This window comes from Rhinatrema bivittatum, chromosome 7, assembly GCF_901001135.1.
Source record: "Rhinatrema bivittatum chromosome 7, aRhiBiv1.1, whole genome shotgun sequence".
In the NCBI taxonomy this organism is placed as follows: Eukaryota; Metazoa; Chordata; class Amphibia; order Gymnophiona; family Rhinatrematidae; genus Rhinatrema; species Rhinatrema bivittatum.
This window is the reverse complement of record NC_042621.1, coordinates 1,518,614-1,542,181: the sequence shown is the minus strand read 5'-3', so window position 1 is coordinate 1,542,181 and position 23,568 is coordinate 1,518,614. Positions and strand designations below refer to the sequence as shown.

At 41.5% G+C, this 23,568-nt stretch overlaps 1 protein-coding gene across 3 annotated transcripts in view; it reads right to left on the bottom strand.

The window, feature by feature from the left end:
- ZCCHC14 (zinc finger CCHC-type containing 14) overlaps positions 1–23,568 on the bottom strand; it is a 307,427-nt gene that overhangs the window by 84,704 nt on the left and 199,155 nt on the right. For all 3 annotated transcript variants that reach the window (XM_029608037.1, XM_029608038.1, XM_029608036.1), the window contains one exon: positions 4,055–4,319. In XM_029608037.1, coding sequence (XP_029463897.1) covers positions 4,055–4,319 — 265 coding nt within the window. The remainder of the gene's footprint in view (positions 1–4,054; positions 4,320–23,568) is intronic.

The window sequence follows — 23,568 nt, the reverse complement described above, 5'->3', positions numbered from 1 at the left end:
CATTTTTTTGAAGGGGTTAATAAACATGTGGATAAAGGTGAACCGGTAGATGTAGTGTATTTGGATTTTCAGAAGGCGTTTGACAAAGTCCCTCATGAGAGGCTTCTACGAAAACTAAAAAGTCATGGGATAGGAGGCGATGTCCTTTCGTGGATTACAAACTGGTTAAAAGACAGGAAACAGAGAGTAGGATTAAATGGTCAATTTTCTCAGTGGAAAAGGGTAAACAGTGAAGTGCCTCAGGGATCTGTACTTGGACCGGTGCTTTTCAATATATATATAAATGATCTGGAAAGGAATACGACGAGTGAGGTTATCAAATTTGCGGATGATACAAAATTATTCAGAGTAGTTAAATCACAAGCAGACTGTGATACATTACAGGAGGACCTTGCAAGACTGGAAGATTGGGCATCCCAATGGCAGATGAAATTTAATGTGGACAAGTGCAATGTGTTGCATATAGGGAAAAATAACCCTTGCTGTAGTTACACGATGTTAGGTTCCATATTAGGAGCTACCACCCACGAAAAAGATCTAGGCATCATAGTGGATAATACTTTAAAATCGTCGGCTCAGTGTGCTGCAGCAGTCAAAAAAGCAAATAGAATGTTAGGAATTATTAGGAAGGGAATGGTTAATAGAACGGAAAATGTCATATGCCTCTGTATCGCTCCATGGTGAGACCGCATCTCAAAAAAGATATAGTTGCGATGGAGAAGGTACAGAGAAGGGCAATCACAATGATAAAGGGGATGGAACAGCTCCCCTATGAGGAAAGGCTGAAGAGGATAGGGCTGTTCAGCTTGGAGAAGAGACGGCTGAGTGGGGATATAATAGAGGTCTTGAACGAGTAGATGTGACTTGGTTATTTACACTTTCGAATAATAGAAGGACTAGGGGGCATTCCATGAAGTTAGCAAGTAACACATTTAAGACTAATCGGAGAAAATTCTTTTTCACTCTACGCACAATAAAGCTCTGGAATTTGTTGCCAGAGGAGGTGGTTAGTGTAGCTGGGTTCAAAAAAGGTTTGGATAAGTTCTTGGAGGAGAAGTCCATTAATGGCTATTAATCAATTATACCTAGGGAATAGCCACTGCTACTAATTGCATCAGTAGCATGGGTTCTTCTTAGTGTTTGGGTAATTGCTAGGTTCTTGTGGCCTGGTTTTGGTCTCTGTTGGAAACAGGATGCTGGGCTTGATGGACCCTTGGTCTGACCCAGCATGGCAATTTCTTATGTTCTTATGTATGTTCTTAAGCTGGCAAATGTCAAGTCTTCTGATAGAGATTTTTGCCTTTCCTCCGGAGGTGATGGTTCAGAGAGCAAATCCTATGAGTCCTCCAAAGAGGATGGGGAGAAGCCTCGTCCTCCCAGCCCCATGACTCTGAGGCCGAGACCCCAAAGCACCAGGAGCCCAAAGGGCATGGGCGCTGGCACAGAGGGGTGCACTGGAACCCGAAGCACTGAAGGAATTGGGGGGGCCCAAGGGCACCAAACCCGAAGGACTCGAGAGGGTTCACTGCTAATTGGGGTGCCTTTTGCGGGAGCGGGGCCATTGACCCCGATGGTCTTTCCTCATCAGAGGAATCAGCTATCGGAACAGTATCTGGAGAAGGCCGTTCTGGTGCCCCCTGTTGCATCGAGGGTGCCTGGGGCATCAGGAGAGGCTGTCGGCAGTACACCAAGTAGTAAATCCAGCCACTCTAGCAAAGGTGCAAGCACCGATGGAGAAGACTCCAGTGGCAGCCCCAATAGGACTGGCGGCTCAAAGCCTTGTAGGTGTCGGCTGACTGCCAACCATATATGGTGTTCAACTGCTCCTCGAATGCTAACGAAGACAAGACAGCTTGAGGAGGAGAAAGCAAAACCAGATCCCCATCGGAGCCCCGAAGGGGGATCAATACCCATCACCGGAACCGGTGGGGATTGTCTCGGACTCGACCTCGATGGAGGGTGATGCTTCCTCAGGCTGGGGCTGCTTTGGGGGCAGCATGGACGATGCCGGCGCCTTCCTGAGTTTGGAGCCTTGGGAAGATGATGATCGATGACGGTGCTTTCTTGACTTCTCCTGATGCTTGGTTCGGTCTTTCCCTAGAGCAGAGGGAGATGGCGAGGATTCGGATCTGGAACAAGAAGACCCAGAAAGAGGACGATCCCCCGTGTCCAGTTCTACCTGAGACCCCGGCGGATAAGATAACATGGGAGCCAGGGTTGCTGAGACTTCATAACCTCGGGGTGTTGACACCTCCGATGCCGAAGTCGAGGGTTCAGGCTTTTTAGTGCAGTTTATCCATTTTGTCAAGACACGCACGATGGCCCTTGGAAGTCATCTGGGCACAGAAGGCATACCCCTGCACATTGTGTGATGCCCCCACAAAATATAGACCTCATGGGGGTCTGTGATGGACACAGTCCGGGGACACTAGGGGCATCGGCGAAAACCAGACAACGCCATGGGAAAAAGAATCCAGCGAGTGGTCGATAACCGGCGGCCACCGGGAAGATACACAGTCAGGAATAGACCGCGAACAATGTAAAAGCTTACCATGATGCCTAGTAACTAACCCTAGGTAGAAGAGGGACCTGGTGTGACTAGAAAAAACAGGAACAAAACAGTTTTCCACAAAAAGAGCATGAACTCCATAGCTGCAAGGTGAAAGCTTCGCGTAAAATAGAGAGACGGAAGGGGTCCCCCGCGTGGATTCGTGAACAGTGGCATGCTGGGCATGCTCAGTGTGCCAGCCAAAGTTTCTAGAAACTTTTGACAAAAGTTTTCTGTGCCGGGTTCTATCTGACGATGATACCCATGTGTGAGGACTACCATCCTGCTTGTCCTAGGAGGATGGCATATTTGTATTAACATATCTTTGAATCATAGTATCAGAAACCTTAATTCTCAGAGACAATTTACTAATTAATTTCTCATAACAGTATTTATTCTATTCTACTTTTAATTAAATACGCAAGAGCAAGTTGTGTAGAAGTTAAAAAAAAATTAGTTTATAAAGGAAAATTCATGGCATGTCCATTGTCCATTACGATTGCCCTGTAGAAATGTTAAGATCTTGACCTTATGTTTAACGCCATTAAGAAAGAGTCCAGCTTATCCATCTTCCCCAATGCCCATGTGCCATCTCACCCCTTTCTTTCAGCAGATGCCAATTTATTAGTAAATTTTTCCTTTAAGGAACTATAGCTCAAAACACTTGTTGTTCACAGGCCTTCTCTGTTATAAGTCCAATTATGTAAAACAGTTTGCCTTAAAAATTATAGTTTGTTCAGGATTATCATTGTTACGAAAAAAAATTAAAGGTGATGCTATTCACAGAGGTTTTTCAGAATTAAGTGCAGTCAGTCAATGTTTTAAGAGATTATTGTTATATTTTTATGTTGATGTTTATGTAGTTGTATTGATGGTTTTTTATTATTTAAGTTTCTTTGGAATCTGCCCAAAGCAGTTCTGGATGAGGTAGAAGACAAAATGTTTTAAATAGATACATATATACCATGTTTCCCCGAAAATAAGACAGTGTCTTATATTAATTTTTGCTACCAAAGATGCACTAGGCCTTATTTTCAGGGGATGTCTTATTTTTCCATGAAGAAGAATTCACATATATTGTTGAACAAAAAAATGAACATTTATTATATTCTGAATAGTTGTCTGGTTATGCTGGTTTGTGATGACAACTAACTTTGAATCCTGCAGGGTAAAAAAATCACAGCTGCATGCTCTGGTGTTCTGTGCGACAGGCATGCTCCCAAATAAAAACTTTGCTAGGTCTTACTTTCGGGGGAGGTCTTATATTTAGCAATTCAGCAAAACCTCTACTAGGTCTTATTTTCGGGGGATGTCTTATTTTCGGGGAAACAGGGTACGTACCCCCTTCATTTTATATTTACATAGTATTCAGCTTCAGCCTTTACTGCTTCTGCTGAAGAGTCTGATTTGCTTTGGAACTCTTTGCTTAGAAGAATCTCCAAAATTGCTTTATGAGTGAATTAGCTAGCAAAGTGACAGTTATCCACACAAAGACCAGCAGCCTACCTTCTTCATTGACAGCTGACTAAAAACAGTGTAGTACTTGTGCAAACGCAGTTTCCTGAGCCACTCTAAAATCTCTTGCTGTTCCTGGGTTTGAGGACTCTGAAGACTGGAAGCTATTAGTATGGCAGGTGGTGTGTCCATCTGTGGACGGCAGGGCAGAGAAGAGCTCCCTGAGTGAGAGCAGGGTGAGTGTGCAATCGAAGAAGCAGAATGATGCTGGGTGCTGCTCTGGGAAGACTGAATGCTAGCCACGCCACATATAGGCCTATAAAGACACATCAAACAAAATTGTTAGCTTACATGTCACCCAAAAATATTTTCTATGGATTCAACAGATATTTTTGGTAAAATACCAATACTGTAGACAAAAACAAGGTTTGTGGAGCTTTATGACTGCTACAGAAGTAGAGATGGCTATTTCTGTAAATAGGTACAATAATTACGTGCAACCCCTCTGTCTAATATATAAACATAATAACTATGCCAGAGGTAAGTAGGCAAAAATCCAAAGCCCAATAATTAAATAAATTTATTATATATATTAACTTTGTATAACATGCTGGCTTATGTGAAACATATATGCGTCCTAAAATCTAATACCTTAACATAAATAATGTCTCATTCATACTGCATACATCCATTCATTCAATAAAATCGCAAAACATATACATTGTAAACATCATAACTAATTAACACATGTCCAAAAATACCCCTATTAACGTCAATCTACCCGCTCCATATACACTTAACATATATTTAAATCCTCTCATGACATTAATTAACACATGTCCAAAAATACCCCTATTAACATCAGTCTACCCGCTCCATATACAATTAACATACGTTTAAATCCTCTACTCCGACGAGTTTACTCGTTTCGCCTGTAAATACAGGCTTCCTCAGGGAACCTTTATATTTTGTAAATCAGGGTCACTTTCTTTATAAATTTTCTGCTTTTGATATTTCCTGATCTCTCAGTTCTTCTCCCAATCATGTGTTTAACCCAATGATTTGTAAAGCTCCTTCCATGTATATGTTTCTCATTCAGCCATGCTGTAATATATCAAATTGAAATAACACACCCATAAATATTAATTGATTATCATCGCGATGAGTTTTACATCTCACCAAACAACCAAATATCATATAGTACCCAGGTATCCTCTTACCACTATTGTATACTGATTATTCCCATGAGTATTCCTTATGTGGACCACCGATAACCACTTGGCCGTATTCAAACGAATCTTCACAATGGATGACAAACCTTCATAATAACGCTCGTATTTGTTTGGTGAGATGTAAAACTCATCGCGATGATAATCAATTAATATTTATGGGTGTGTTATTTCAATTTGATATATTACAGCATGGCTGAATGAGAAACATATACATGGAAGGAGCTTTACAAATCATTGGGTTAAACACATGATTGGGAGAAGAACTGAGAGATCAGGAAATATCAAAAGCAGAAAATTTATAAAGAAAGTGACCCTGATTTACAAAATATAAAGGTTCCCTGAGGAAGCCTGTATTTACAGGCGAAACGAGTAAACTCGTCGGAGTAGAGGATTTAAACATATGTTAATTGTATATGGAGCGGGTAGACTGATGTTAATAGGGGTATTTTTGGACATGTGTTAATTAATGTCATGAGAGGATTTAAATATATGTTAAGTGTATATGGAGCGGGTAGATTGACGTTAATAGGGGTATTTTTGGACATGTGTTAATTAATGTTATGATGTTTACAATGTATATGTTTTGCGATTTTATTGAATGAATGGATGTATGCAGTATGAATGAGACATTATTTATGTTAAGGTATTAGATTTTAGGACGCATATATGTTTCACATAAGCCAGCATGTTATACAAAGTTAATATATATAATAAATTTATTTAATTATTGGGCTTTGGATTTTTGCCTACTTACCTCTGGCATAGTTATTATATTTCTGTAAATAAGCATGATTCAATGCCAACCAGTATTTTCTGCTGCAATTCAAAGCTTTGATTATTAATTCGATTTTTAATCAATTTAAATTGTCGGTACTAGAAACTGAAATCCTCCATTAATTCACAGACTTTGTGTTAGAATCATTTTATGATTACTTTGTTGCAGCAGAGTCTCAGACTGAATGCAGTACTGGGATGATATTCTGAGGAAAGCAGAAAACAGAAGGATCTCATCAAGTTAATTTTAAATGAATTTATTTTGGGAATCGGTGGTTTCAATGGTCTGTTATCAACCTTTTTAGTGAAAAGAATGGTATAGCAGCTGAGAATTATCTTAGAAGAAGAAACTCAAAGAAAAATTCTACTAAAATGACAAAATAATAAAAGGAATCTTGTAGACAATATAGTTACTGTATTAATTTTACAAGGTTATCAGGAAACAGGACTTTTTTGTGGCCTGGAAATTTTGTTTTGCTCTTGGGCTTCCTACCTCAACTAGAATTGATCCCTGACTGGTGCTGCAGTGCCATAAACCTTCATTTTCAAGAATCTAGGGTTATTCTCCTTTTTGTTAACTTGAAGGAAGTTCTTATTAAGTTCAATAATAACAGAACACTAACATTTGTATAAATTAACACGAGTAAAAGACAATATGTTATTTTCCAAAATTTCTCCCTCATTTTTAACTTCCCATTTAGCTAGCTCAAAAGCACTATAGGAATAATCCTTCAGACAGGGCCACACACTGCAGCTCCCTCCAGAATCCAGTACATAAGACATCTCTATAGTCTGATCCATAATTGTTAGTACTATGTAATGCCTGGGACTCCCCTCCCTTCCTGGGACTGTAAAAGAAAAGTGACTTAAAACTTATAGGAAAATTGGTTCTTACCTGCTAATTTCCGTTCCTGTAGTACCACGGATCAGTCCAGACAGCGGGTTGTGTCCCCTATCCAGCAGATGGAACCAGAGAAAAACAACTGAAAGGCATACCAAATATGGACATAGCTCACCCTGCGCTCCTCAGTATAAACATTAACAAAGCAGAAAAAAACGAATAAGGTCAAGCAAGGAACAATTCAACAGTAATAATATAACACCAATTTGGAACTGTTAGGACCTGGAGCGTGGACCCTTGTTCTGAGGTAGAGTCTGTGCTGCTGCGAAGGAGGAAAACCCTCGTCTGTCTCTACCGTCAGATGGCGAGGCCTGTTGAAGACGTAGAGCGACCTTCTCCCTGGAAGCACGTGATCCCCCTAGGAGGAGCCCGTAAGGACACAGCCGCTGGGACTTAGGCGACTCCCTGAAGACTGAAGATGGTCTGGATGCAGGCGCCTCCTGCAGGTCGTGGGTTCCAGACGGCTGGCGCCTCCAGCAGGTCGTAGGTAGTCTCTATAGAGAAGTTGAAGCAAATCCAAAAGCCAGTCCAGGGGTCGGTGTTCAGAGAGCAGTCCTCAGCCAAACCAGAGATCGGAGTCCAAAGCGCGGTCCAAAGCCAAACCAGAGGTCGTAGTCCAAAGCGCGGTCCTAAGCCAGTCCAGGGGTCGGTGTCCAGAGAGCGATCCAAAGCCAAACCAGAGGTCGGAGTCCAAAGCGTGGTCCAAAGCCAGTCCAGGGGTCGGTGTCCAGAAGAATCAATCCAGCAAGGAGGGTAAAGCAGAAGCAGGACGAAAAACCAGGATACCAGGAACTCAGGAACCAAGCGAAGACCTCAATACCAAGGCAAGGACTGAATGCTCAGCCCTTGCCTTAAGTACAGGAAACCGGGGGAGGAGCTTCAGGGGGAGCCATGACACTTCCTGTCATGGCTCCTTTAAGAATTCTCTTCAGCCACGTGCGTGGCCCTAAGGGGCAGAGGAGGAGGAGCCAGATCGCCGTGGAGCCACGCTGCCGATAGCAATGGCAGCGGCCAAGAGGGAGAGAAGAGGAAGGCTGCCCGCGTCTGCAGGCAGCCTCGACCACGCCGGCGATCTGGGTGAGTTTAACTCCACTGCGGCCGTCGGCCATGACACCTGGTCCCGGTTGCGGTCTGCCGTGGCTGACGCCGCTAACAGTACCCCCTCCTTTAGGCCTCCCCCTAGAAAGTTTGGGTTTACCAGGGTATTTTGAATGAAAGTCTGTGAGCAACGATTTATCCAGTATATTCTTAGCAGGCTCCCAAAAATTCTCCTCCGGTCCAAATCCTTCCCATGATAGAAGATACTCCCATGTTTTGCCTCTTTTCCGAACGTCCAGCACTTCGTCTACCCTGTAAATGGTTTCATCCTCAGCCCGAAGTTGTGGTACATCGGGAGGTTTCCGGGAAGGCCAAGTGAGGACCACGGGCTTCAAGAGGGACACATGGAAGGAATTATGGATTTGCAACGTTGCTGGTAGTCAAAGCTGATAGGACACAGGCCCCAGTTGTCGAAGCACCGGAAAGGGCCCAATGTAATGAGGAGCCAATCGCATGGAGGGAACTCGCAGGCGGATGTGCCGGGTGCTTAACCACACTTTCTCACCCAGACGGAATTGGGGTCCAGGCTGACGCCGCTTATCAGCAAAGGTCTTTGCAGAGAGGGCCGCCTTTCGAAGCATCTGTTGGGTATGCATCCAGAGCCGCTTTAATTGAGCTGCCGTGAGCTGAGCTGCCGGAGATGGGACCATTAACGGCAAAGGTAATGGAGGTCTGGGTTGTCTGCCAAAAACGATCTAAAAAGGGGAAGCCCCTTAGAAACACAGGCGTGAGAATTGTGGGAAAATTCAGCCCAAGACAGAAGAGTCGCCCAATCATCCTGACGAGAATTGACGTATAATCGTAAAAACTGTTTCAATCCACGATTTATGCGTTCAGCCTGTCCATTGGCTTGCGGGTGAAAGGCGGTGGTAAAGTCCAGAGCAATGTGAAATTTTTTACAGAGATTGCGCCAGTAATGAGCTGTAAACTGAGGGCACCGATCAGAAACAATGTGTAGTGGAAGACCGTGAAATATGAAGATATGGCGCATAAACAGCTGGGCCAAGCAAGGAACAGACGGGAGGGAGGGTAGTGGGATAAAGTGGGCCATTTTTGAAAACCGATTCACTACTACCCATATAATGGTGTTGCCCTCCGAGGGTGGAAGATCCACAATGAAATCTGTGGAGATGTGTGTCCAAGGTTTCGAAGGAGCTGGTAATGGTTGCAACAGTCCTTGTGTTCTTCCCTGTAGGAATCTTATGTTGTGCACAAGTTGGACAGGAGGCCACATAAGCTTGTATGTCCTTGCACATACCCGGCCACCAATAGTGCTGCTGTAGAAGTGCCTGAGTCCGAGCTCGTCCAGGGTGTCCTGCCAGCAGAGAGTCATGTTTATTTATTTATTTAAAAATTTTTCTATACCGTCGTTAAGTTAAATACCATCACAACGGTTTACAGAAGGGCACGATAAAGAGAAATATGGGTGGTGTAGATTACAAATTACTCGTGTGCCATCATACGGTAACAATGTAAAATAATAAACTAGGTGTGTAAATTAAACCTGAATGTTAGGAACAAATTAGGCAGTTTGATTTTAACATTAATATGCTTATGTAGGTTACTAAAAACTTCTAGCTTGATGCATCCTTATCACTCAACTATTTTTCTCCTTTTCTTTATCTTTATAAAATGCTTGTTTAAAAAGCCAAGTTTTCAGATTAGTTTTGAATGTCCCCAAGCTAACACTTTATTACATAGTCTCTTGGGGACCACAGTTTTCCCAGGTGGTACTGTGAAGGTCGCAGCCAAGCTGATGCAGGCTGGGTCAATAATTTGTTGGATGGGCTCTTCCATATCCTCTGCCGAGAAGGATCGAGACAAGGCATCTGCCTTAATATTCTTGCTAGCAGGCCGATAACGTAGTTCAAAATTAAAACGTGTAAAGAACAATGCCCATCGAGCTTGGCGAGGGTTCAGACGTTGGGCCTGTTGAAGGTATACCAAATTTTTATGGTCAGTGTAAACTGTGATACGGTGCTGAGCTCCCTCCAGCCACTGTCACCATTCTTCAAAGGCTAGCTTGATGGCAAGAAGTTCTTTGTCGCCGATGAAGTAATTCCATTCGGCCGACGAGAATTTCCTCGAGTAATAAGAGCAGGGATGAGATGTTCCCGCAGTGTCGTTCTGGCTTAGGACGGCCCCTACTCCTTCAGCGGAGGCATCCACTTCAACTACAAACGGGCATCTAGGATCCGGATGCCGCAAACATGGTTTCTTGAGAAACGAGTTCTTGAGCACCCGAAATGCCTCCTCTGCCTCTGGAGGTCAAGCTTTAATATTAGCGCCTTTGCGTGTAAGAGCCGTGAGAGGTGCTGCTAATTTGGAAAAATTTAGAATAAAACTGCGGTAATAGTTAGCAAAACCAAGGAAGCGTTGCAGCGCACGTAATCCGTTGGGCTGAGGCCATTCTTGGATACATTTTAATTTGGACGAGTCCATCTGAAAGCCTTGTTTGGAAATTATATACTCCAAGAATAGTAAGGATTCTTGTTCGAAAATGCATTTTTCGAGCTTGGCATAGAGATGATTTTCTCTTAAACGTTGTAACACTAGGATGACATGTTGTCTATGCATCTGTAAATTTTGAGAGAAAATCAAAATGTCATCTAGATAGACTACAACACATACATATAGCAGATCTCTGATTATCTCATTAATGAAATGTTGGAATACCGCCGGAGCGTTAGTTAACCCAAAGGGCATGACCAAATATTCATAGTGTCCATCCCTGGTGTTAAATGCCGTCTTCCACTCATCCCCTTCTTGAATCTTGACGAGATTGTACGCTCCTTGAAGGTCTAATTTTGAGAAAATCTTGGCTCCTTGTAAACGGTCAAAGAGTTCCGCTATGAGTGGTAACGGATACCGGTCCTTGATAGTAATGGCATTAAGCCCATGGAAGTCAATGCATGGACGCATAACAAAAAAGAAACCAGCCCCAGCTGGAGATTTAGAGCGTCTAATGAAACCTTTCTGTAGGTTGTCCCGAATATATTCCGACATAGCTCGGGTCTCCAGGGCGGACAATGGATAAACCCTACCCCGAGGTGGGGTGGTGCCAGGAATCAGATTGATGCTACAATCGTACTCACGATGTGGAGGCAAAATGTCCGCAGCTTTTTTGGAGAAGACGTCTGAAAATTGCTGGTACTGTGAAGGCAGACCCTCCAGCCTCGAAGTACAGATCTACAAGATGGGTTGGATCCGGAGGTACGGGACCCCTGACAATTCGATCCCCAGCTGATTAGTTTCAAAGATATCCAGTCGAACTGTGGGTTGTGTTGCTGTAACCATGGAATGCCAAGGACTATAGGGTGGATAGCTCTCTGAATGACATAGAAAGAGATGCTTTCAGAGTGGTTCGGAGAAATGTGGCATTCCATCAGAACAGTGTGATGAGTTATCCTCCCCGGCAGGGGATCTCCATGAATGGAAGAGATAATCAACGGCTACGGACATAAGCACGTGAGAATGTGCAATTGCTTTACCACATCCTGTAGAATAAAATTTCCAGCAGCTCAAGAATCTACTAAGGCTAGTGTGGAGAATCGATGTTCTTCAAACCCCAGGGTAACATGCAGAGTTAATGGGGGAGCCGGAGAGGTGATGCCTAGGGTTACTCCCCCGATGGAGCCTAGGCTTTGGAGTTTCCCGGACATGTTGGACAACGGGCAATAAGATGACCCGCCTCTCCGCAGTAGAGGCAAAGACCTGCTTTGTGGCGTCTTAGTCTTTCTTCTGGAGAAAGTGGACCCCGACCCAACTGCTTCAGTAGCTCCTTCAGGCTTAGGGGCGGTTTGGGATACCGGAACCGGATGAGGGGAAGCGGCACCTGTTATGTGCTTCCTTGGACTTGATCCTTCCTGTGCTCTCTCCTGTAGCCGTCGATCGATTTGAGTTACTAACTCTATGATAGCGTCCAAAGATTGAGGTAACTCTCGGGCTGCCATTTCGTCTTTTATTCTGGGTGACAGGCCCTCTAAAAATAAGAAAACACAGAGGTAGGCGATCTATGATACCGGCAGGTAAACACAAAAAAATAGATGCCTGGATCTTTTCCAACACTTTATTGATGCAGAGACGTGTCAAATAAAAACGCCCGACTCAGGCTGAGTTTCGCAGCTTTACAGCCGCTGCCTCAGGGGCTACAAATAGAGTAAACAATCATAAATCAATAAATATTGTTATTAAGATCTCATAAATATTTAAAAAGAATTTTATATAAATGAATAAATATCCTTTATAAACATTATAAAGATCTAAAATCAAAAATATAAAATCACAATACTAAAACAAAAACTTTTTTTTTTTTAAATGAATAAATAAAAGGTGACAGATACATAGGAGGCATACTTAAACAATTAAAACCAAATGTCATTTACCTCCACTCTTCTAATCAGTTAGCTGTTTCATCCAATCAATTAGTATGCCAGCAGTACAAGATCAACTAGAAAAAATATCAACCATTATTGATAAATCTATACATCATATTGAAATTGAATATAAGCATGTGGTGTATCAATTTTTTATATATTGATTTTATCATATGTGTGTGGCTAAAATATTTTTGTGGCTAAAATGTTTATATAAATTGGTTTGTGATTAGATGGCTCATACTCATATTAATGCTTGAGGGAATTCTCTATTATATCTAGAATTATTCAAGCACAATACTTAAAACTATCAAATAGGGTAATTAAATAACAATAAATGACAGAATGGGATTTTATTTAACAAGCTGTACCAGTGAAGCACGGACTAAGAATTATCACTACTATAATCTTTAATTTGTACATAATTCTAGGCCGCACCTCATATTTATTCAATATTTCTTATTAAGAGGTAGTGCCTTATATATGATGATAAAAAACAATCCAGCAAAACAGATCACTATCAAACAATGTAATTTAATAAAAATGAATAAAAGAATAGAATTTTATTTAACAAACTATACCAGTGAATCTCGGACTAAAAATCATTACTACTATTTAATCTTTGATTTGAACATGATTATTTCTAAATCGCACCTCTCAATTAATCAATATTTCTTTTTTGAAAATATTTCTTTTTTTTAAATTATTCTTTGTGCACGATGGTAAAAAACAATCCAGCATAACAAATCGCTATTTCATATTCTATCTATTTTTAGCCGCGTCTAATCAGCCATTTATTGGAATATTAAATTTTTACACCAAAACTATCATCAAGGGCTTAAAAACTGTAACTGATACCGAAATAAATTTTAGTTAATGGACTAAAGTGAGCATGGTATGTGCTATGCTGTCAGGGATCTCAAAGAGATCACACATATTAACTTTTAATTACGGCAGGAGTTGCTTAATGAACAAATGCTCATACAGTAAAAAATATTTAAATATCTTTAACTTTGATATTTCATGGCACTTCACAACTATTCAGTAGGTATAAAAAGGGGGATTTTCTGTTCGATTTTACCTTGTACACGAAAATTCCAAATGCAATGCAGCATAGCATACCACCGTCTCCGCTTCTATCCGATTCAAACTGTGTCTGTTCAGCCATTTTTAAACGCTAGATTTGGCGCCAAAAATATCAACAAAACCTTTATATATTATTACTAATACTAAAATTATAATTCTTAGTTGATAAACCAAGTCTATTAAAGAGTTAGATGTAAAAGGTATTAAAAAACTGATCTTAAAAAATATATCGTATGCTGTCAATCAGAAAAAAGGGGGCGTGGTATATTCTCTATTCTCAGCGATCTCAAACAAATCTTGTAATGGCTTTTAGTTTTAAGTTGACAAGTCGATTGTGATTAAATCAGCGGACAAAGGAGGTTCTATAGTTATTATGGATACTGAGAACTACATCAAAGAAGTAGAACGTCAACTTTCTGACCAAACGTTTTATACGAAACTCGATAAGAATCCAACGAATATGATTAAAGGTGAAATAGATGCTATGCTCAAGATAGCTAGTGATAGAGGTTTCCTTACAAGTAAAGAAATAAGTTTTTTAAAGGTTGACAATCCGATTATGCCGACGATCTACTATTGCCCAAGGTACATAAGTCCTTAACAAATCCCCCTGGCAGACCGATAGTCTCAGCTATAGGATCTTTATTAGAACCAATTTCTTCATTCCTTGACATCTTCCTCAAGAATCGAGTTTCCGAAGCACCCAGTTACATCCGTGACTCTTCAGATTTCATTCTTACATTAGAATCTTTAAATATTTCAAATGAATTCAATGGAGACACAATTATGGTGACACTAGATATTGAGTCATTGTACACAAACATACCTCAACCTGCAGCATTGGAAATTTTGACACAGTTCTTTCAGACACGCACAATACATAAAAGAATTCCAACTGAATTCTTGATTGACTTAGCTACAATAGCAATGACGAAAAATTTCTTTAGTTTTGAAAAAAAGATCTATCAACAAATTAAGGGAGTCGCGATGGGGTCCAAAATGGCCCCTTCAGTTGCAAACCTATATGTTGCTCAGTTTGAAAAAGATCATTTAGAAATACATGAATTTACAAGCAATATAGTTTTATGGAAGAGATTCATTGATGATATCTTTTTATTGTGGAAAGGCAGTTTAGATAGATTAAATGAATTTTTTAATTGGTTAAATTTACTAGATCTTAATTTGAAATTCACAATGAGTTACAGTTTTTCATCAATTTCATTTTTAGACAACCAGATTACTTTAGCTGACGGTAAATTTATTACTGATATATTCAGGAAACCAACTGACACGAACAAATTGTTGCATTATACGAGCAGCCATAGTAGATCGTTGCTTAGAAATCTTCCCTATTCACAGTTTCTTAGACTAAGAAGACTTTGCACAACAGAAGAAATTTTTGATAAAAGATCTATACAAATGAAAGAGAGATTTCTAGAGAAAGATTACCCTATACATCATGTTCAGAATGGTTTAAATAAGGCAAAGAGACAAGACAGACATATTTTATTAAAAGGAAACAATAAAATTGATAAAGCCAATGATTCTCTAGTATGCCCTATTACTTTCACGCATCTGTCACATCAGATTAGCACTGTCATGAAGAAATTCTGGCCAATAGTACAAGTAATACCAGTCTTTAAAAATAAGAAACTCATGATAGCTAATAAAAAAGATAAGAATTTAAGGGATATAGGGCCTTATTTTCCAATATCGCATTGGTAACGCATTAGGGGGCGTTACCAATGCAAATGAGGCTTCTTTCGTGCAGTGGGGAAACATCGTGTGCGGCGATGTTTTCGCCATTCGCGAACACATTAGCACCGCACGCGATGTTTTCCCACTGCACGATGATTCTTTCAGTGTTTTATCGCGGTGCACGATATTTGCCGGTTTCATTTATCGCGGTGCACAATATTTGCCACTTTTTGGAGATAGTTCCAGACAGTCTCAGTCTCTCAGTCTCTCTCTCTCTCAGTCTCAGTCTCTCTCAGTCTCAGTCTCTCTCTCTCAGTCTCAGTCTCTCTCTCTCTCTGTTAACGCGATTCGCGAATTTATCGCACGCGGTAAAGTGCTTTGAAAATGAGGCCCATACTGGCTCCTTCTGCTTTACCTAGGAATACAATCAAAGATAAAAGACCACCTCGTCATCGCCCATGTGGTAATTGTATAGTATGCAAAGTCAATATGAAAACTAGTTCTTTACAAATACCAGGACGAAACAAAGAATTCAAACTTTATTCTTTTACGAACTGTAAAAGCAAAGGAGTAGTTTACGCAGACATCTGCCCATGTAACAAATTATAAATTGGTAAAACTATTAGGCAGTTTAACACACGCATTTTAGAACATAAGAGTAGTATTAAAAGAAGTGTCAGTTCTAAACCTCTAGTTGATCACTCTCTTGAATATGATCATAAATTCGAAGAATATAAATTTTGTGTGATTCAGCAACCAAGTTTAAATTGGAGAGGTGGTGATCTGGATAAACTATTATTGCAAATAGAACAGAAATACATTTATGAATTTAATACCATGACACCACAAGGTTTAAATATGGAAACTGATTTAACTGTATTTTTGTAAACATTTTTCCTGTGTCATCTGAAATATTTTTTGTCTGTTGGTTACATACAATATCTGATCTATAATTGTTGCTTGGAAACAACCATTGTTGTCAAGTTTTTATTAACATGGTATAATCATGTGGTGTTTTTAATATATAGAAATATGAAGTGGTTTGTAGTTTTTTATTAATTTATTCAATATTTTTTATGTCTTTATTTTTTAGAGGCTTCAGTATTCCATTTTTTAGTGGCTCCATTATTCCATTTGAGTTCTTTCATTATGCCTTTAATATATATTTTTTCTATTTTAGATATGGAACATATATCGCACCTATGAATTTTTTGGTTTCATTTAAGTCACACTAGTTATAGATATAATTATTTTTAATAGTTTGGCTTTACATATTTATATTAATATTTATTATTTTAGTTGTATTTATAGCTATTTATTTATACACTAGATACTGTTTGAATAAGATGAAAGCAGAGGAAAATGATTTTCTTTTTGATATCTTGGGTATGCACTCCCGTGCACAATAGCAGACAATATAATTTTTATAATGGATTATTAAGTTTTTTAGATTACCAAAAATGATCAAATCGTGCTTTGAATCTCCACTGAGTTAGTTTTTTATGTAGACAAGATTCGAAACTAAAAGCCATCACAAGATTTGTTTGAAATCGCCGAGAATAGAGAATATACCACGCCCCCTTTTTTCTGATTGACAGCATACGATATATTTTTTAAGATCAGTTTTTTAATACCTTTTACATCTAACTCTTTAATAGACTTGGTTTATCAACTAAGAATTATAATTTTAGTATTAGTAATAATATATAAAGGTTTTGTTGATATTTTTGGCGCCCAATCTAGCATTTAAAAATGGCTGAACAGACGCGGTTTGAATCGGATAGAAGCGGAGACGGTGGTATGCTATGCTGCATTGCATTTGGAATTTTCGTGTACAAGGTAAAATCGAACAGAAAATCCCCCTTTTTATACCTACTGAATAGTTGTGAAGTGCCATGAAATATCAAAGTTAAAGATATTTAAACATTTTTTACTGTATGAGCATTTGTTCATTAAGCAACTCCTGCCGTAATTAAAAGTTAATGTGTGTGATCTCTTTGAGATCCCTGACAGCATAGCACATACCACGCTCACTTTAGTCCATTAACTAAAATTTATTTCGGTATCAGTTACAGTTTTTAAGCCCTTGATGATAGTTTTGGTGTAAAAATTTAATATTCCAATAAATGGATGATTAGACGCGGCTAAAAATAGATAGAATATGAAACAGCGATTTGTTATGCTGGATTGTTTTTCCCATCGTGCACAAAGAATAATTAAAAAAAAAAGAAATATTTTCAAAAAAGAAATATTGATTAATTGAGAGGTGCGATTTAGAAATAATCATGTTCAAATTAAAGATTAAATAGTAGTAATGATTTTTAGTCCGAGATTCACTGGTATAGTTTGTTAAATAAAATTCTATTCTTTTATTCATTTTTATTAAATTACATTGTTTGATAGTGATCTGTTTTGCTGGATTGTTTTTTATCATCATATATAAGGCACTACCTCTTAATAAGAAATATTGAATAAATATGAGGTGCGGCTTAGAAAGAATTATGTACAAATTAAAGATTATAGTAGTGATAATTCTTAGTCCGTGCTTCACTGGTACAGCTTGTTAAATAAAATCCCATTCTGTCATTTATTGTTATTTAATTACCCTGTTTGATAGTTTTAAGATTAAGTATTGTGCTTGAATAATTCTAGATATAATAGAGAATTCCCTCAAGCATTAATATGAGTATGAGCCATCTAATCACAAACCAATTTATATAAACATTTTAGCCACAAAAATATTTTAGCCACACACATATGATAAAATCAATATATAAAAAATTGATACACCACATGCTTATATTCAATTTCAATATGATGTATAGATTTATCAATAATGGTTGATATTTTTTCTAGTTGATCTTCTACTGCTGGCATACTAAATGATTGGATGAAACAGCTAACTGATTAGAAGAGTGGAGGTAAACGACATTTGGTTTTAATTGTTTAAGTATGCCTCCTATGTATCTGTCACCTTTTATTTATTAATTAAAAAAAAAGTTCTTGTTTTAGTATTGTGATTTTATATTTTTTATTTTAGATCTTTATAATGTTTATAAAGGATATTTATTCATTTATATAAAATTCTTTTTAAATATTTATGAGATCTTAATAACAATATTTATTGATTTATGATTGTTTACTCTATTTGTAGCCCCTGAGGCAGCGGCTGTAAAGCTGCGAAACTCGGCCTGAGTCAGGCGTTTTTATTTGACACGTCTCTACATTAATAAAGTGTTGGAAAAGATCCAGGCATCTATTTTTTTGTGTTTACCTCTAAAAATAAGGACTGGAGACAGTTCTCCTCCCAATGGAGTTCGGATGCCAGGGTCCTGAATTCGATGGTATAATCTGCCAACGGTCTTCCCTCCCTGCCGAAGTTGTAGAAGTTTGGAGCCAGCGACTACTTGTCTCCCTGGATCGTCGAACACGGCTTGAAATAGTTCTAGGAATTTAGATAAATCTTGTAAGACTGGATCTGACTGTCGCCAGAACGGAGAAGCCCAGGTAAGAGCCTTACCCTCCAATAATGACAGGATATATGTCTTTTTGGTGAGATCATCTGGGAACAGGGAAGCTTGCAGATGGAAATGCATACTGCACTGGTCGAGAAATCCTTGACATGAACGAGAATCTCCAGCGTAGCGTGGAGGAGTAGGTAGTGGAATCACAGTCCGGGTATTACTCTGTACCACCGGAGGTATAGGTGGTGGAACAGCCTGAGCTGCAGCCTTAGAATCCATACGGGCGTTAAGTCTTTCTAAGGATGCAGCCATGGATTCTAAGATACGTTGTTGCTCCATGACCTTCTGGGCTAATCCAGGAATAGCCTGCCGGGCTGAGGCCTCTGCCGGGTCCATGGCCTTGTTATTCTGTTAGGACCTGGAGCGTGGACCCTTGTTCTGAGGTAGAGTCTGTGCTGCTGCAAAGGAGGAAAACCCTCGTCGGTCTCTACCGTCAGATGGCGAGGCCTGTTGAAGACGTAGAGCGACCTTCACCCTGGAAGCATGTGATCCCCCCAGGAGGAGCCCGTAGGGACACGGCCGCTGGGACTTAGGCGACTCCCTGAAGACTGAAGATGGTCTGGATGCAGGCGCCTCCTGCAGGTCGTGGGTTCCAGACGGCTGGCGCCTCCAGCAGGTCGTAGGTAATCTCTATAGAGAAGTTGAAGCAAATCCAAAAGCCAGTCCAGGGGTCGGTGTCCAGAGAGCGGTCCACAGCCAAACCAGAGATCAGAGTCCAAAGCGCGGTCCAAAGCCAAACCAGAGGTCGTAGTCCAAAGCGCGGTCCTAAGCCAGTCCAGAGAGCGAACCAAAGCCAAACCAGAGGTCGGAGTCCAAAGCGTGGTCCAAAGCCAGTCCAGGGGTCGGTGTCCAGAAGAATCAATCCAGCAAGGAGGGTAAAGCAGAAGCGGGACGAAGAACCAGGATACCAGGAACTCAGGAACCAAGCAAAGACCTCAATACCAAGGCAAGGACTGAATTGCCTTAAGTACAGGAAACCGGGGGAGGAGCTTCAGGGGGAGCCATGACACTTCCTGTCATGGCTCCTTTAAGAATTCTCTTCAGCCGCGCGCGCGGCCCTAAGAGGCAGAGGAGGAGGAGCCAGATCGCCGCGGAGCCACGCTGCTGACAGCGACGGCAGCGGCCAAGAGGGAGAGAAGAGGAAGGCTGCCCGCGTCTGCAGGCAGCCTCAACCACGCCGGCAATCCGGGTGAGTTTAACTCCACTGCGGCCGTCGGCCTTGCCTCAATTGCGGCCGACCGCGGCTGGCGGCCATGACACCTGGTCCCGGTTGCGGTCTGCCGCGGCCGACGCCGCTAACAGGAACAGAGCTATACATAGCTCTTAACAATTGTGGAAGTAACATCCGGTGCCTTATGAATCCTTTAATTAATACTTCTGTCGGATAAAAAAGGCATTTACCAGCGCTGCAAAAGGAAAAAGACTACGAGTGGATTGAAAAAGTAGAACGGAAGGGAGTCTGGACTGATCCGTGGTTCTACAGGAACGAAAATTATCAGGCAAGAACCAATTTTCCTTTCCCTGTACGTACCCGGATCAGTTTAGACAGCGGGATGTACCAAAGCTTCTCTACTCACCATAATACACAAAAACATAAACAATGAAAAAGAATGCTTAAACACTATGTTCCAAAAGCATTTATCACAGCGCAACACCAGATCTACCAATAAAGCTCTGCTCACCATACCATCAGTATCAACAGCTAACCTTACCGCAACTAGAGATAGAGCGGCCTCCATAGCAGGTCCTTGCCTCTGGAACTCCCTACCAGAAATGTTCAGGCTATAACACGACTCGAAATTATTCAAAAAACAACTTAAAATGTTCTTATTTAAACAAACTTACAAAGACGGCATCAGTTAACACCACCACCTTCCAATATTAACACCATCGCAAGAAACCATCGCAGTGTAATTACCCAGACGACTAAATTTGACTCTTACTTCAGTAGAACTAAATTACCTAATCTGCCAATAAAATTAATCTTGCAACAAACCCCCCCCTTCAAATTTAAATATACCGAATCCACCCGTGAAAAATGATATTCATCTATGTCAATTATAATAAATTGAAATGCCTATCTAATAGATCTGCTCAACCATGAAGTAACCCTGCTCAACTATGAAGTAACTAGTGGACATGTTTAACTGTTAGACAACAGACGTAATAGAACAGACACGATACAATTTGTATAAAGTTGCTTTTATTTTTCTATCTATTTATTTTGTTGCTGTCTTCAGTTAATTTATGCATTATTGTTGCTGTTTGTGTTACGAAAATCACTTTACCTAACAACCCTTTCATAATAACGAATTATTATGAAATTCTTAGTTATTTCATTGTTGCTCTAACATGCATTACATTGTAATAAGTTGTTTTATCTGTAAACCGGAGTGAAGGCGTGTTCCAAACTTCAGTATATAAAAACACATTAAAAAAAAAAAATAATAATAATTAGGGTGGGACCAAGACAGTCCCGCTCGGAGTACCTGTCTGCCGAAGGAACCAAAAATAGGTGCCTAAACGTCGAGACGATAATGCCGAGCAAACATATGTAAAGATTTCCAAGTGGCTGCTCTGCAAATTTCCTGCAGGGAAACCAGCTGGCTTTCCCCCCAAGAAGTAGCTTACGAGCGCAACGAATGGGCCTTTAGACCCTCCGGAACCGGCCGGCCCCAGCAGAGATACGCAGACGCAATAGCTTCCTTTAGCCAGCGAGCTATAGTAGCTTTAGAGGCCTTCTGCCCCATAAGAGGGCCGCTCCATAAAACAAAGAGATGATCAGAAACTCTGAAATAATTAGTGACCTGAAAGTAGTGCAAGAGAACTCACTTAACATCCAAATGGCGTAAATCACCACTAGCCGAGCTAGCAATATCCTCCTGAGAAAAGGCAGGGAGCTCCACTGACTGAATGACATGAAAGGAGGAGACTACCTTTGGCAGGAAGGAGGAAACAGTCTTTAAAGAGACCCTTGAATCCGAGAACCTCAAGAAAGGCTCTCTACAGGATAAAGCTTGCAGATCAGATACCCTCCGGGCCGAACAAATAGCCACCAGGAACACTGTCTTAAGCGTGAGATCCTAGAGTGTGGACAGATGCAGAGATTCAAAAGGCGCCTCGCAGAGAACCTGAAGGACCAGGTTAAGACTCCAAGACGGGCAGGTAGGCCGGAACAGGTGGATTCAAATGCTTAGCCCCCTTAAGAAAACGCACCACATCCGGATGGGCTGCCACTGCGTAACCATCTAAACTCCCCAAAAGAGAGCCAAGAGCTGAGACTTGAACACGCAAGGAGTTGAAAGACAAGCTCTTGGAGAAACCATTCTGGAGAAAGGAGAGAACTAGAGAGACCAAGGCCCTGCGCGTCGAAACCCCAAGTTCCGCACACATGTTATCAAACAATCTCCAAACCCGAACATACGCCAGCGATGTAGAGGTTTTACGAGCCCGCAACAGCGTGGAGATGACTTCCTCCTTAAAGCCTCTCTTTCTTAGATGCCTCCGTTCATAAGCCAGGCCGCTAGACAAAAGCGGTCCACCTGCTCAAAAAATACGGGACCTTGTCGGAGGAGAGTCGAAGAGAGCCATCTGAAGTGAGATTCACGAGGTCCGTGAACCACGGTCTGCGGGGCCACTCTGGCGCGATGAGAATTACCGGCCCGTTGCGAACCTCTATCCTTCATAGTACCTTTCCCACCAGAGGCCATGGGGGAAATACATAGAGGAAGGTATCGCTGGGCCAGGGCAGGACCAGAGCATCCACGCCCTCTGAGCTGTGTTCCCTTCTGCGACTGAAGAACCTGGGAGTTTTTGCGTTTCTCAAGGTGGCCATCAAGTCCAGGTGGGGAACCCCCCACTTGTGTACGACTAGGTCCATCGCCTCTTCTGACAATTCCCACTCTCCGGGGTCAAGATACTGACAACTGAGGAAGTCGGCCTGAACATTCTCCTTTCCCGCAATGTGTGAGGCCGCCAGGCGTTCCAAGTGACGCTCCTCCCAATCAAACAGCTTGCTGGCCTCCAGGGCCACAAGGCGACTCCTGGTGTTCCCCTGGCGATTGATATAAGCCACCGTCATTGCATTGTTTGAGAGGACTCTCACCGCCTTGTGGCGAAGCAAGGGAAGGAAGAACTTGAGAGCCAGACGGACCACCCTGGCCTCCAGACAGTTGATGTGCTAATTGGACTGGACTGTGGACCACCGGCCCAGAGTCAATTGAGACTGACACACCGCCCCCCAGTTGGAGAGGCTGGCATCCATCATCACAACCATCCACTGGAGAGACTCCAGGGGCATTCCCTTCGAGAGGTGATCGAGTGAAAGCCACCACTGTATGCTGACGACGGTAGATTCGGAAAGTGGTAGAACTGCCCGAAAATCCTCCGAAACCGGCTTCCAACGGGCAATCAAAGCTTTCTGCAATGGTCGCTTATGCGCAAATGCCCAGGGAACCAAATCTATGGTGGAGGCCATTGAGCCCAGTACTTGAAAGTAACCCCAGGCCATGGGCTGCGAGAGAGATACGAGATGCTGTACCTGATTCATGAGCTTGAGTGCCCTGGCTTTGGGCAGGGAGACCTTGGATTCGCGGGTGTCGAAACAAGCTCCCAGAAATTCCAGAACTTGAGAGGGTTTGAGGTTGCTCTTGGAGCAGTTGACTATCCATCCAAGGGAGGTAAGCAGCGATATGACACGGCTGACTGCCGTCACACAGAGCTCCTTCAACTTCGCCTGGATAAGCCAGTCGTCCAGGTAGGGATGGACCAGGACTCCTTCTTGCTGAAGAAAAGCCGTTACTACCACCATCACTTTGGTGAATGTGTGAGGAGCGGTGGCCAATCTGAAGGGGAGAGCCTGAAACTGCAGGTGCCG